This window comes from Diorhabda sublineata, chromosome X (genome assembly GCF_026230105.1).
Source record: "Diorhabda sublineata isolate icDioSubl1.1 chromosome X, icDioSubl1.1, whole genome shotgun sequence".
Lineage (NCBI taxonomy): Eukaryota > Metazoa > Arthropoda > Insecta > Coleoptera > Chrysomelidae > Diorhabda > Diorhabda sublineata.
Window position 1 is genome coordinate 13,477,514 of NC_079485.1, and position 17,291 is coordinate 13,494,804.

The 17,291-nt window shown below is 32.1% G+C and overlaps 1 protein-coding gene across 2 annotated transcripts in view; it reads right to left on the minus strand.

Moving 5' to 3' along the window:
- Positions 1-6,524: 6,524 nt before the first annotated feature.
- LOC130451491 (neuronal growth regulator 1-like) overlaps positions 6,525-17,291 on the minus strand; it is a 105,422-nt gene continuing 94,655 nt past the window's right edge. For both annotated transcript variants that reach the window (XM_056790533.1, XM_056790532.1), the window contains exon 7: positions 6,525-13,897. In XM_056790533.1, the coding sequence (XP_056646511.1) occupies positions 13,794-13,897 (104 nt within the window). In that variant the 3' untranslated portion in view covers positions 6,525-13,793. The remainder of the gene's footprint in view (positions 13,898-17,291) is intronic.

Here is a 17,291-nt window from a genome sequence, read left to right on the forward strand (position 1 = left end):
GAAAAAAAAATCAATTGTGAAGAAACTAACCATTGAAGTGTACCTGGTTAGTACAGGATACACAATAAATAAAAACAATAAGATGAATGTATATTGTTAAAAACTCGTTACTGACATTGGCCGTGAAGCTGGTTGAAATGAAAGGGTAATTCGTTTGAGGTTTTTTACCATATATTAATTTATCATGACGACGATTTGTTTACATTATTTTTTCACTCAATTTATTTAAACACTTAATTTACTTACAATAATTAATTATTAACTAATATTTAACTAACTTATATAATTTATTTAAATTCACTTGTTGTTTTTTTATTTCATTCCATTTAATATCACTATTTGTTATAAGCTACCAAATATTTATTATAAACTAACTAAACTGAACAAACTCGTTTATATGCCCAAAACGAATTTCTAAGAAATTTTATAAAATAAACAAACAGAACCAATGAATAAATGGACATTCCTAAAAATGAGTTATGAGAAAAATATAAAAAAACTCGCCATTGTTCATAAAAAGTCTATCAAACGTGCTGTGCTTTTGCCAAAGTTTATAATTTCATTGTAAACGGACATGACCGATTTCACGGTCCATTTCGAAAACGAGTTCGTAACAATATTTTAATAAACAAATATGGATAGGAATTTAGTTACAGTTATATATTTAAATTATTTATGTAACGATGTAACCCTTTTTTGCTTTTATTATTTCATTGCCGAATTTTGTTATTCTCAGTAACAATTTCGACAATTTTGTCTGATTCCATTCGTTTTTCAGTCTAATTTGTCCCACAACAACTCAATCGGGTTTAGGTCGGGCGATTACGACGGCCAAATCATTACTTTCCAATTCTTTGAAATACTCTTTGCACAGCTTCGGAGAATACTTGGGATCGTTGTCATGCCGTCATACTGAGCTGGACGTACAATATTTTTCATAGTCTTCTTATTTTTAAAACCACACAATTTTCACCAGGTTTCCACTTTTCCTCCAAAACATTCCCAAACCATGATCGAGCCTCCTCTATTTTTTTATAGTCGGGATACCTTATCCTCATCATTTTTGTTTGCCCTGTTCCCAAACACGTTTCTTTTAGACCCAAAACTCAAATTTCAACTCATCCCAAAAAAAAATTTTGGAATTTTTCAACGTAATCTCCTTTTAGCTCCATACATTTTTCCCAGGGATGTTTAATAAGCTAGATACCCTTTATTGTTGGAAAATCTTTGACACCGAGTTATTTGTTCAAGTCTTAGAAACAAAAAATAATCCGAGGGGGCTAAATCTGGTATATAGGGTGCATTAAATAGCAATTCATTAATTATGGCCATTGCAATAACAGATGTGTGATCTGGTGCATAATGAAACAACTTACCAAAATGTGGTCGTTTCTGCTTGATTTCTTCGCTCAAACGTTGCAATAAGTTCGCATAATACTCGTTGTGGATAATTTTATCTTTGATACGATAGTCAATGAAAATTATAGCACGTGCATACCAAACAACCAACGCCATGGCTTTGCCTGCAGATGGAGCCGCCTTCTTTGGATCTAGTTCTTCATTTTCAGTCCATTGGTTTGATTTTTTTTCTGTTTTGAAACGCCTACTATGTGTGCTAGCTCAGAAAATTATTATACGCGCATCCCAAAAAACCGACACCATGACCTTTTATGCAGATGGAACGGTCTTTGGAGCTGATTATCTCTTTCCAGTTCATGTGAAATATTATCAAACACTTGAGGGAAAAATCTTCAAGACGCTGTTTTTGTTACATTATGGGCAAACGCAGCATCCCTCTTGCGCACAGCCTTCTCATGTCCAAATGTTCACTTGATATGCGATTTTTTGAAACGCTTAGCTCACGCACTTTTAATCGACGATCATCCAGTAGATTTTCTTCAACATTTCTGGAGTTATCACATCATTTGGTCGACCATTACGATGCTGGTCTCTGCAGGCCCTACGACCTCGTTTAAACTCTGTTACCAAATCTTCTACTGTTGATGACGAAGAAGCAATCTCACCAAGAGTAGAATCTAGTTGTATTACTTGGACTAAGCCTTTGTATCACATAAAGATGACCAAATTCACTGAACACGTTCACTAATGATGGCTGCCAAACAAATACTAAACAACGTGGAGTCTTCAAACTTGAATTATATGCTGTATAGATCGTGGTATGTTTCAAGAAACTACAGTCATCTTTAGGTCAGGCCAGGTAGTTCTGGTTGACATCGAAAAATGTAGTGATGTCTTTCTCAAAAGCTAGAACATACTACAGTGATAAATGAATTGTATATTTGCATTTGAATACGAAGTGATTTGTTTGAACATTTAATGATTTCTTTTTTCAAAGTTGTTAACCACTTAAATGGGTCCAACTTTTGGTCTACCCTCCTTATAAATAATTTCTAATATCCCCTAAAATATGCAATTGACAGCTTTATTCCAGCTGCTACAAACAACAACGAGGACATTCATAATCTCACGGTTCCATTCTCTGTTAATTCTCGGTATTAAATTCAAATTATAAGCTCGGGTCGACGTTTATATTTTAATAAACACAACAGATTATATATGAGTACAGTTGAGGTCATAAATTTTTTGGTTTCGTTCAATACCCGACCGTATTCAGTACATTTTTATGTAGTATCCAGATGTCTGCCCATTTTTTGTGTTCTATCCTGACAACTGGCGCGATAATAAGATAATCTCGTAGTCTGTCTGAATTTCTTTCGGCTTTTATGTCCCGAGGCTCGGGTCCGAGTTAAAGCTTGAATTTCATTCGATTTTTATTAAAACTCAACGTAGCAGAAAGATATAAATTCCAACGGCAAGTGGAAGGAAAGGGTTGCAAAGTAACTCCTGGGGATTATTTCACGGACAGCTAAGATTAAACTACTTTTTTTATCTCAAGATCAACTTTAAAATATGTATGTAGGGGGACCTTTTTGCCCCTGTTGAACGTATTTCGTAACTTAAATCATAAATTTATTGTTTTACATATTTTCAAACTAAAAACAACTACTAATCATAATGATCATATTATTAAATAATTATTTGTCTATAAGATATGGTTGTAGAAAAACCCAAAGTGCTCAATTCTTAATCCAATACCAACTAAAAAAAAATCCTGTGTGTTCTTTAATTTTAAACGAAAATAAATTAAATTCCTTGTCTTTCAGACACAGAAAATAACTATAAATTTTGTTATATGGAAAAAAATTTCAACCTTCTCCAAAATCAATCACGAATTTTTTTTTTAATAAAACATTACTTATTGCAGTCTACTGTAACATCATACTTTTTGAATATCCTATACTATGGCGAAATGAGAAAAGGAAACTTCATTCTAAAATTTGAATATTTGAATGTTTGATCGTCTCTTCAATAAATGGCGGTTTTAGGAAAAAATAATTGGAATAAAACATTTCACATCTCAAAACTCACTACATTTGTTAGTTATTAATAATCTCATTTTTATAGTTTTTAGATGATTCGTAAACAGCACAAACAACCTTGAATACTTTTTATAATTCAAGTTCAAAGCCATAGATGGATCTGCTAGCATAACTATAATCAATTTGGCAAATTTGAAACGAAATTGGATAATTTAATGTTTGTAGACATTGCGTAGTTTCTCTTGGAGATTAATTATTATTTTGTTGAGTATAACAATGAGATTTTAGTAGATAACTACCGTCTATAAACAATAATAAGTTAACTGTAAGGGATATAATATGAAGTTCAAGTGATGAAATTAATTAAGTAGCTATTTTTGTATGCAATATTTTGTTTTATAACATATATATACTTACATTCAAGCTTTATTTTTATCTTATTAATAAATACACAAACGTCATGTTTATATTATTATTATAATTGAAGGATTATCACATTACTTTTAAAAGCTTTCTTGTCTACATCAAATAATTCAAATCACGCGCCATTACTAAGATTTAATTTTGCCGGTATTTTATGAAATATTTCATATTCCTAATTCAAGTTAAAATTTCCAGTCGACGTCAATTTGATGGAAACAAATATTGTTGTGATCCATCTAAATATAGGTGGTCTGTTGTAAGCAGTTAGCTTTACTTTAAAGAGATGGTACTGTCAAACACTATATTAGCAACTGCGAAAGAACGAAAATGGGTTGCAAATGAGCCAATTAGTCTTTTTGATGAATTGGAAATCCTTTTCCGTATATCTATACTTTTAGTATGCTTTCTAAATTATATTGTTGAATTCTAGTTTAATAATATTAGTGGCGTCATCTAGAAACTAAAAGTGCAACTTTAATATAAGATACATTAACGCTTGGTTTTCGTTTAAAGATATGGTGCTGTCAAATACTACGTTGACAACTACGAAAAAATGATGAGCCAATTAATCTTTTTGGTGAATTGAAAATCCACTTTGATATATCCACACTTTTAGTGAGCTTTCCATATTATATTCCTTGTTAAATTCTATTTTATTTATACTAGGGGCGTCATCTAGAGACTAAAAAGGCAACTTTAAATTAAAATACATGAACGCTTGGTTCTCCTTCGAATAGATGGTGCTGTCAAGCAGTAGATAGGTAATTATTGAAAAATGGAAATTAGTGAAGACAAAGTCAATTGTACTAGTGGAATAATTAAAAATTCGTTATGAGTTTTCAATATTATATTTCTCGTTAAATTCTGATATATTGATATACATGTCGTCATCTAGTGGCCATAGGCGGCATCAAAATTTATAGATCGAGTTCCTTCATTTCAAATGTTTTCTTCCTATTTTTATAATAGGAAGAACATTTTATGAAACCTGAATCATACCACCAAAAATCACTAAAAAAATAAGATTTGAAACGATGACATAAACTACTATAATTGTATAGTCTAGATATAATAAATCACAAACTAAATAATAATTATAATAACTAATAGACACACGGTAATGCATATTTTTTTAAAATGAAACAAAAAAATACAATGCATTGTAGAATTGCATCTATAATGAATTACAAGTTATTACAAATTCGGTGACTACTTTACAAGAAGTTTGATAACAGTTTAGTAGTTGTAAAATTACAATGGTCCTTTTTCGGAGATTGGGAGTGAATGATGTATGCTAATATTTGGATTATTATATGAACTTATTTTCAAATTAGTCCTGACAAGACTTGTTTTTATATTTTAAATAGAAGATTAACAAAAAAGATCAAAATGAAAACTATTTGTAAACAATTTATACGATTCTCGATAATTATATGTAAAAAGTGCTGTGTGAAACCGGCTACGATTAACCAATTAGAATCTACAGAATTGCCAGCTTAAATTCAAATCAGTCCTTCCAATTTAAAAACAGAGTATAAAAGAAAGTTTGTATAGATCGAATATAACAAAAACTAACAAAAGTAAGTTGATTCACTTCTTTTGCATTATTTTTCTTACATTTTTATTCAATTTTCAACACTTTTTTTAGTAAGTAAATTAAAATGTCCTTGTAATAGTTTGGTTTAATACTAAAAAACAAGTTGTGAAGGTTTAAGCAATACTTTATAACGAAATTTACAACTATAAAGCTTTTTCTCATAGTTTTCTATTCAAACTATGAATAAACTATGAATAAGAAATTTTACAATAATTGAGCACCATCTGTGATCTCAAAACGATACCTTAAGTGTATACTTCAACTATGTGTTTACAGTTTCCTGTAGAAGTTATGCGAAATTTCTACATTAAAAGGGCGATATTTCTCTCAATTAATATTCGCATGAAATAATACGTGGATAAAATGAATCTAGATTATATTAATGAGGAATGAAATATGGTTTGAAGTTTATATACTTAAACTGTAATTTGAACAAATAGATAACTGTAAAATTACTTCAACTAATAACGTTGGTATAAAACATCCAATACTAGAGGGCACAACATATTTCCGTTGTATTGAAAATTGTTTTGGGTATAAAGTTGGTTTTTATTAGGATTACTAGATGGTGATGAAAATATCATTTATCATTATTCTTTGAACTCAACCTAACATATTTTGAATAACTCCAATGATTTTCAAAGTTAATAACATCAACGTTGATTGTTTTATCGAATTATTTGTTATTCAAATCGTTATACGCCTCACCATTTATGCAGTATCTCAAAATAGTGTTTGACGATGTATGCACGGTTGCCAATTGTCCCGGATTTTCCGAATTTCTTTCTGAAGCTAGAAAGCGTTCAAGCTTGACAGTTCAAGAGAAACGGGGGTAGTTTTTTCGCTAATGCCAACGAAGCGAATATGGATGCGCTAAAAACCGTTGTGACCTGCGCAGTGAGTATCCCTCCTCCTAACCCCTATGTCAACAGGGTATTTTTTCACATGCAGTTCAGATTCCACTGCAGCGTGGATTTGATAAGAGCGTGGATTCTTGGAGCTGGCAACCCTGGATGTAAGGAGTGGATAGACGTGGAGTCGTGTGGTAGGCAATAGGCAGGAGTTTTTGGTAATGAGGAAAAATATGAAATACAAAATTTTCCGAAAAATTTATTTAATTTAAACCAAGTATTATAACCAACAACAAAATTTATTTATTTGTATCTTACATAACCACCCTCGGAGGCAAATAGTGTGTTATTACATAAATTAGAAAGAGATGAAGATGTACATTCAATTGAATATAATTTTTTTTATTTCATGTACTAATATTATCAAGTGCTAACTTATTCAATATATAAATGAAGTATCAACTCAAAATTTTTAATTTAACTTTTCATTCGACTTTTCGAGTCCCACGGTAACACCCTACGTCGTTATAGGATATTCCGTAAGCAGCGCTGTCGATATATCTTCAAATACAAATAAAAAATAGGAAACTTTCTTACCTACAAACACTTTATTTGGTCTTTTCTCGACAAGCTGGCAGTGGTCTACATAAATTTTGATTTCAACATTATTACCGCCATCTAGTAGCCACTAGAAAAGTTGATTCGAAAATTGTATAAAGAAAATTGCAGTTATATGCATTTTTATTGATTTTGTAATTGCTGTTATACCGGGGACTTTACAATAGTAAGTGAAAATATAGAATTTGAAAAATTCTTTACGAGGTCCGCACAATAAGAAAGAAAGACAGTTTTAAAATTCGACTTCTGAAAAGGTTCAAGGAAAGGAAGGTAATATAAGCTAGCACGTAATAATTATTTTCCGGAATATTTTCTGAAGATCATCTGTAGATTTCCGTTTTATTTTTAATTACACTATTTTTATCTTCATATTTTCCAGAACTATTTACAATAAAATTTATACAAAGTACCTATCGCCATTGTAACAACTAGTAATTTAAAAATTTTGATATATAGTTATGATGAATTTTCCTGTCTCATACAAAATTAGTTTTCCACGTTTTCGTATCCAAAAAATGATTACTGCCTCATAAAATGACCACTGCATCAATAATTCTTCCATTTTTAAATTGAAAAGGCTTGAAACTACTCTTATAACCTCATTTCGGATTTATAAGTACCAAGAATAATGATATTCAAACATGTTTAACCACCGAATCCAATTTTGTAATCATCACAACTAAAAAATTTAACAAATTTTGTGTCATTCAAAGCAAAAAATGTGAGGCTCCACCACAAACTTACTCCAAAAAGGTTTTCGCGCATTTAGGGTTGTTTTTTGGTGCTCTGAACCTACTTCAAAGGTGGGAGGTAGACATCAATAGTAATTATGCCAATAATTCTCCAATCATATCGGAATAGGCATTCTTTTAAAGCAATAGCACATGAGGTTTGAAAACAAAGATTAGAACCTAACCTAACCCAACCTAACTTAATCCACCTCCTTTTGCCTCCAACTCTTCTATTGTGTCAAAGTTTGAACTGGTAGATTTATCACTATCTTCCATGTCGATTGTGACAAATCGCGGAAATATTCTAAGCAGAACCACCAGTTCAAAATTTGACACAATAGAAGAGATGGAGAGAAAAGGAGGTTGGTTAGGTTAGGTTAGGTTAGTTTAGGTTAGGTTAGGTTAGGTTAGGTTAGATTAGATTAGGTTAAGTTAGGTTAGGTTTCATTTCACCTTTTTCAAGATTATGGTGGTTTTTTAGAAATAATGGTGTAAAATAATGATGATTTTGGTTTACGTGCCATGGAATTTATTACGTATTTCCAAATTGATGATGAAAATTCAATATGTTATTTATTATTTTGTTAATCATGCTGGTCTCTCCACAGTAGCTTTGATATAAATATTAATTTGAATTACCATGCTATAGAAAGTGGAATGATATTGTACAATTTGAGAAATTTTACCTCATAAACATTTCATCAACTCAAATTCAATTAGCTTAATAACAAATAATCAAACTGTACACACTGTTCACATCACCACTACACCAAATCTCACGATCACACTGTCTGACGCGCGTTTCGATAACCAAATTATCGTCTTCAGAGACTGAAGGTAAATTTCGCGCGTCAAACAGTGTAATTATGAGTTATAGTGTAGTGGTAGTTTAAACAGTGTGTTCAGTATGAATATCGCCAACGGTTTCAGAAATTCTGACAAATAATCAACAAAAAAACACAGGTGAGGGTTAAAATTGTTTTAAAGTAAATTATGAGCATGTTTTTGAGGTGAAATATTAGCAAAAAACTTAACAGCTTTCTAAATTTTTGAGTTATATCATATTCTAGTCTCGAAATTTTATTTACAATGGGAAGTGCAAGACAATGTGTTCATTATAAGCAACTGAATCTCTGTAAACAACCACAAAATAAAAAATATTTACACGTAATTTTTCCAATATTCTAATGTAAATAAAATTTTTTCCATTTATTAGTAATTTGGGATCAATAATTTTTCTTAATTGGAGAAAATATTTATAGAGATATATAAAGTAACCGGCTGTTCAATAAGTTCTGTTTTTGAATAAAAGATGGCACTATACGGTTAATCGTTTTGGTATTCTCAAAGTTTTACTAAGTCTTTAATCACACTTGTTAATTTCCCTGTATATCGGTAAAATTCATAGTTATTCAAAGCCTGCTATCTTAAAACTAGAGAAAATTAACTCAATGAAACCATGAAACGTGAAACTCGAAATTAATTTTTATGCTTTTAAATGTTCTTGATTTTGGATCTCTTCTAATTTAGAGCATTTTGATAAAGTAAGAAATAAGTCAAATCTTTAATTTTTTATCAATCTCTCAAATATTATTAAATAAAACTGATTTTGAATCAGAAGAAACTTAAAATCAAAACGATTAGAAATATAAACATATGAAAAGGTTTAAGAAATTGAAGTAAATCAATTTTTAGTCTATACTTCTATGGTGTGGAGCTTCAAAACTTCCACTTTCCACCCTCTGGACTTTAAACTACATCCATTACAACCCTAATAATAAACTAGGTGACAGCAGGAAGAAAATCAATGGTCAAAATCAGAACAAGAAACGTCGATGTATATTTAGGTTCTAAAAACAATTTCTACTCTCATTGCAATATCTCTCGACTGGCCTTGTATGTACGTATTTACATATTTGTGTATCATATACAGTGTAATCCAAAGGCTCTATTGCATTCCCTTTTTCTGGGAACCCAGTGTTTACAGCTGATCTATTAATCCCTTTCCTCTTAGATAATAGGTTGGCTGTAGCTACCAGAGATCTTCTTATTTCATTTTAATCGCTGTGTAGTGCTATGGAGCTCCTTTCTGGTTATAGTTTTCCATAATAAGAAGACGTGTCTCAGTCCCTGTAGGTTGTTCTAGTCCTTCTTTCTATTATTCTGTAGCTGATACCATAGAAGGGCTTGTTGCCCTCAATATAGCTATTTTATTTCTCTTTCCTCCAGTATGGTCCCTTGTCTAGCTCGTTTTGTTTTTCTAGGCAATTCCAGATGAGTTTAGAGTTTATGATATTGGAGCTTGGAGCTCTATAAGCTGCTTGGTTATCGGACAGGATGTTTGCGATAGTTCTTCTCGTATCGTAGAAGAAGCAAAAAAGCAGATGTATCACTTAGTTTTCACGTGGAAAGATTTTATAACTAACTGTAAGATGAAAAATCCAGAATGAATGTAATAATTCCAGGAAATTAGATATTAATGAGAAGTAGCTTCAATTGTAAGAAGTTTGGACAATAAAATGATAGGTAGTAGCATTGAAAAGTGAAAGTCCAAAGAGATGTAGGGATTTAATTATCGTTTTAGAACTGTAAATGAGACATTGAATCTACCACGATCATCTTGAAGTATATGAAGAAACTAGGGAGTGGTACTAAATAGTTACTTCGGCCTCATAGCGTATTAGGGGTTAGAAATCTGATAAGAATATGTTAACATCAGTTTTTTTTCGAAAATATATAACTTAGAGATTGAAAAAACTGAGCACATAACAAAAATTCTTTGCTCTAGTAAGAGATTCACTTTAGAGTTTATGAACCGGACAGTTACAGTTTATTTTCTTCTTTATGCGAAATAGAGTGAAATATATTGTGAAATACACTGTATTAAGTGGAAAAGAAGTGAAATGAAACATGATGTAGTATTGATATAAGGTGATGTGTAAATTCGAATGTAGTGGAAAAGCTGTTGACAGAGTTTCAGTGACCAAAGTTTTCAGTATAATAATTTGATGCACTTTATAATTTACGTTAAGAATTACATAATTAATGAAAATACATTGAATAATTATTTACAGATGACTGAAATAAATATTTCAGTAGATCTATTGATGATTTTGGTATTTATATAATTAGTAATAAGAAGTTGTTACCGACTACGAGGAAACTTCCAAGGTATCTAATGGATATACACAGCGATGATTTGAAGTCGAAACGGATAAATGGAAACATTTTATTGAAAATCTCCAAAAATGTGAATTTTGAATTATAAATTTACAATCTTTAACGTGAATATGCGATCTTCAAACCAGTTCGAATCACAAGTTCAACATAAAATTTTTTAAATAGGAAATGAATTGTTTGAAATTAGTTCTTCATTTTCTATCCAAAAATGTTATCGTGTGTAAGATCCAGCAAAAAAGTTGGTTGATCTAACAATATTAATATTTCACGATCTTCTTTCTTTCAGAGCTGCGCACATATTCCTAGCCATGTTAAAAACGTTTAACATGGCTTTAACACCCAAAAACACGAGGAAGCGACAAACAAGTTCCAGGCGAGGTTCATAGTTCATATTTATTTGCCATATACTTGTTTCAATGAATTATAAGGTTCAGTTTGGTTTCACAACAATCTGTTTCACAGCCAAACAAAAAAACAGCCTCTATAATAACGAAGATTACGACTACACTGATTTGTCTACAGAGATACGACAATTGAATAATTATATAGGGCTTTCAACCTGAAGGTGCCCTTTTACAAAATGCAACTAAAAGTAATTGATAAATGAATCAATTTTAGATAATACTCTTTTGGCAATTCGCGATTAAACCTGCTGAGTTTTAGACCAAAAATAGAGCATATTTTTGAACCTTTTTGATAATAACTGAAAAAATGAGCATTTCATGCTTTATCTTTTTATTTTAGATTTGACCTTAGGAAAAAGGTAGAAGTCGCAGGTTACAAGATCCAGCGCATAAGTTGGATGGTCTGCCACTGGAATGTCGTACTTTGCTAGGAACTTCTTGGTGGACAGTACGGAATGAGTTGGCACATTGTTTTGAAGGAGAAGTCGTGTCGTTTCTTTCCACAATTCGCTTAATTTCTCTTTTGTTCTTCCACAGGGTTCTGTTAGAATATGAAGATGATAATTTTGTTCAGCAGTTTCACCTGTGAACTCAGCAACCGCACGAATACTCAGCAGACAGTCAGACCGAACAAGATTAAGGACTTTTTCGATATTTTCATTACTTTTTGACGTAGAAAAGTGACCAGAACGTGACTTATCTTCAATATCTTCTCAGCCATTTTGAAAACGCGAAAGCACGTGAACGCATCAAATATTCATAGTACACTTGTTTTAATAAATTATAAGTTTCGGTTAGAGCTTTTCCAAATTTCATGTGAAAGTTCACAACAATACGTTTTACAGTTAAACAAAAAAACAGCCTCTATGAAAACGGAGGTTACGGCTACACTAATTTGTCCACGGATACGGCAGATCAAAAATTATGTAGTGCCGATGAGTGCTTTTAAGTTATGGGTGACTGCCGAAATGCAAACTAAAAGAAATCGATGAATGAATCAGTTTTAGGTAATACTCTTTTAGCAATTCGCTATTAAACCCGCTGAGTTCTAGACCAAAAGTTAACCATGTTTTGAACTTATTTTTTGATAATAACTGAAATAACTGAGCATTTTATGCTTTATGTTAACAAAGAGTTTGGATTGAGGTGGGGTTATAGTTGACTAGAAATCTCTTGACGAACAGTGCGAAATGAGTTTGACATTTAACTTCTCCATCGACAATTCTCACACAGAATTCAATAAGAACATAAAGATAATTATGTTGAATGATAGTTTCACCTTCAGGAAGCTAGTGAAGGTATATAATTCCATGAACATCTAAAAAAATAATTTTTGTTTCAGGATCATCCATGAAAAGAACCAAGATTCGTCACACTATACGAGTTATTTTCAATGGCATTCAAAGTGCCAATACAAATCTTTTTGCGAGCTTCTTGTTTTTCGAATGTGAAGATTTTAGACACCAGTCTCGCATATACTTTTCGCGTGTTGAAATTTGACGCAAAAAGTTTTTGTTAATTCCTGTAGATTCAGCAATCGCACGAAGTTCAAAAACACGGGAACTCGACAAATATTCACTTCCTATAAAAACGAAGGACACGGCTACACTGGTTTGTCTACAGAGACGCATTCGAAAGACTAAAAATAAACAGCTGACAGACGTTAACCTTTGGCGCATGCGTACTTATTCTGTTCTGTTCTTGAGGTTTAAAATGCCTAAAATGACTGGACTATATGTTTCTTTTGATTGTTTTCGTATACCAATGACCAGCGCGTTAAATTGAGAAAAAAATAATCATAATCTAGTTGTTATTCAACTGAACTAAGATTGATTTATGGTAATGGACCTTTTATAATATTTATATAATGAAACATTTTTTCATCATTAAGAAATATTGTATTAGATCCATCGTATCTGGTATCCATTATCACTATGAATTACTGAATATTCCACGTCCAATTTTCACAAGTTCAGCAAAAACCAATAATTTTTAAAATAACATAAGCCACTAAAAAAAATAACATGACGTCAATCAAACGAGAATTTTTGTGCCAAAATTAACATTCAATATATTTCATGTTGTGATATAATCATCGGTTTATATTTCATACCATTCCGAATTGTGAATAATTCCATATATTTCTCTTTAATATAGGATGGAAATAACTGGAATTTTCGGAACCGTTGATGATATTCATAATGAACACACTGTTTATACTACCACTACACCAGCACTTAAAATTACACTGTTTGACGCGCGTTTCGATAACAAAGTTATCGTCTACAGAAACTTAGTTTATCTTGAGTCTCTGGAGACGATAAGTTGGTTATCGAAACGCGTGTTCAGAAAGTTTAATTATTGGTGTGAATAGTGTGTTCAGTACTAGAGAAGGTAATAGTGAATTCCGTCACTGAAAAGAATGCATTAACTACCATGGAAATTTCCTCTTATACCTATCGATGAAAAGTCTTTTATCATACATAACAGTATTATTAAATATATATTTAGCTTAGTTTTTATCACTTGAAAGGAAATTATTCACAATCACATAAGCTTCGGTTCATCTTCAGTGATTATGAAGTTTTCTATCGCATCGCCGAAGTGAACATGCTGATTAAGATGATAGCTATTTGACTTGCTATGCACATAGCGCACGATTTTCTCATTAGAATAGCGTCGACGTTGTCTCCTGGAAAAAGAAATCGATTTCACGTTTTCATAGCCTCTTGGTAGCGTTTTTCAGCCTCTAGCACCCCATTATTATTAAACAAAAGAAATTTGAAATTATTCAACTTATTTAGGAAACAGTTTCAAAGATATGAAACTTCCGATTCTGCTAAAATTTTCCTTGGCTAGAGAAAATATTTTCATCCACCAAGTTTCGTTCGCCCACTTCAAAAGTTGTAACTAAAAATCTCCGAAAATATTGATTTTGGTGGGAAAAAAATGAAGCTCATGAAAAGCTCTACAAGAAAGCTGATTTGCGTGTGTGTGAGCGAAAAAGTTTTTTATGACCTTCATTTTTCTTCCAAGCAAACGCTAAATAGGCCGCAGAGCTGGTGAAGTCTGTCTGAAACAGATTCTTTAATGTTTATATAGAGATTCTTAGCTCGGAACGTCGATTTAACAACCACGATGTGAAGGGTAAGTAGCGTAAGATGATTAAGATTTAAGGGAGTAATTTTATGGGGGTTCCGGGTTATATATGTTGGGTTATGAATTCAACAAAGTACTTTAAGAAATTTGGATTGTCAGTTAGAGTAAAGACAGTTTGAAGGTTCTTCTTAAAGACGGTGGTTTTGTCTTTTGCTGTGAAGAGTTTTTGTCCCTGCACTTCTCATCATGATTATTTTGGCCACAGAAATATCGATTCTATATAGCGGCATTGCCAAGTGCTAATAATTTTCTCTTTTCTCAGACATTCTGGAGAACTAATTAAGTTTTGGGTAATTATCTAGATTAGTTTATACCCCTCCGATTTCGTTAAAATTTTAGTATGTCATAAAGAAAATTATGCCGAACAAGAATATATATATATATATATATATATATAGGGCACGGAAATCATCCCTTCAGGTACTTTTTGCGATTAAAGAATTAAATAATTGTAATAATTTTTTAGTGATAGTAATATTTAAATTAATCGTTGGAAGGAATGAAAAGGGATAAAAAAGGCAATATAAGAAGTGGGTTTAAAGTTTTAATACCCCCCGACCCTTTCCACCCCTCTCAATAGCCTCGCCAACAATCAGACATTGGTTAGGTTAGGTTAACTGAAAAATCATTACAATTATTTGATTCTTTAAACGCAAAAAAGTACCTGAAGGGATGATTTCCACACTCTTGTTCAGCGTAATTTTCTTTATAACATTCTAAAATTTTAACGAAATCGGAGGGGTGTAACCTAATTTAGATAATTACCAAGTTTTCTATGTTGTTTAGGATTAGTTCGACTAATTTCATGGTCAAAATTATTATATAAAGAGAAAGGGCTATCATTTTTGAAAATTTTCTCGCATAATCTATATTTAGTTACGAGAATTTAGTTATAAAAAAAGGGGAAATGGTGAAGGTGAGATCCCTACGCATCCACCAATTCTTCTACATCAGCACCTCCGCCGATTTGTGGAAAAATACCTCAGTTTTCTATCCACTCTCTTTGAATTATCATCATTAATTTATAGAATACTCTGTATAATATCATAATAATTCGAATCCTACAAAGCTATGGAATAAAATGAGGCTATAAATATAATATTTTATTAGAAACAGGCAGGGTAGTGATGGAAGCGGGATGGAGCTCTCTCTAAAAGCAATTACAAATTTAGATGTAGCTGTAAAACGTTAATTATATTCCATTAGAGCCCCTTCTGAGATATAGTCACTTTTTAGCACTATTATGATGTTCATGTTGGATATAAAAGATATTTTAATTCTCAAAAAACCGTAAATAAATAATTCAAACGTCTTTTTAGATTGAAATGCTGTTAGAAGGAGATAAAAGAATTCATACACTGTACGTAATCTCAAAATTTGACAATCCAATAGACCATAACTTTTGTAATACAAGGATGGTTTCAGAAGTACCTCGCTCAACTAAAAAAAAGCAAAAATTTTTGAAAATATAATCTCTTTTTAACTCCGTACACTTTTCCCGGAAGTTCGATACCTAATAGGAATCGTCAAGCTTCATTGTTAGAAAATCTTTGACCACCCAGCAATTTTTTCAAGTGTGGGAACAGAAAATGGTCCAAAGGGTCTAAATCTAGCGAAACAGGTGCAATTCAAAGTTTGATGCATTAATTTTGGCCATTGCAATAACATGTTACCTAGTGTATTGTCTTGCTTCTTAACCAAATATGGCTGTTTATTGTTAATTCCTTCACTCAAACTTTGCAATAAGAGCGCATAATACTCGCCGATTGAAAATTATTATACGCGCATCCCAAAAAACCGACGCCATGACCTTTTATGCAGATGGAACGGTCTTTGGAGCTGATTATCTCTTTCCAGTTCATGTGAAATATTATCAAACACTCGAGGGAAAAATCTTTAAGACTCTGTTTTTGTTACATTATGAGCAAACGCAGCATCCCTCTTGCGCACAGCCTTCTCATGTCCAAATGTTCACTTGATATGCGATTTTTTGAAACGCTTAGCTCACGCACTTTCAATCGAGGATCATCCAGTGGATTTTCTGTAACATTTCTGGTAGTCATCATCTAATTTGGTCGATCACTGCGTTGCTGGTCTTTTCAATTCGTACGGTCTCGTTTAAACTTTGCTACCCAATAGTTTACTGTTGAAAACGAACTAACAGTCTAACCCAGAGTAAAATCTAGTTCATCTTTGTATTGTATCACATAACGATGACCAAATTGACCGTTTTCACTATTGATGACTGTCAAACAAATATTGAATAACGTGGCGTCTTCAAACTTCGAACATATGCTGTATAGATTCTGTACTTTTTAATACAAGCAACTACCGTCATCTCTAGGTCAGGCCAAGTACTTCTGGGACATCCTCGTAGTGAATGAACCGTGTCAATAACACCAGCAAAAAAAAAACAAACAAAGAATCAAATTAAATGTTTTTCAACTTCCTTGCCATGTCAATATTTTGTTATCGTTCGAAATTTCGGTTGACAAAAAATTTCGTCTCAGTTTCTACGTTGAAATGACATTAACAAGTTCCTGCTTTTCCTAGCAATTCTTTTGTTTTCTATTCCTCTCTGGGAACGAAGCAAATGTGTACACCCAACATCGAGCCTTCTTTTTGAAGCTTGTATAAACACACATTGCTACTACTCAAGAATAAAGCAAACTTTAACGTTAGAACAGAATAAGATGTGTATTGTCTGGAAAAAGGGACAAAGCGAGAATTGAAGGGACATCGAGATGTACACTTCAAAGAATCACAAAGCTCGGATCGAACAATGATGGAAGCGCACAAGCCTTTTGATTTCCTAGAAAGTTTATCTCTTCTACACAGCTTCCATGCGTTGGAAAACAATGGTTGGAATGTATGTATGGGTGTTGTATTAATTTGCATTTTAATAGAATTTTAACAGAAGGATACGG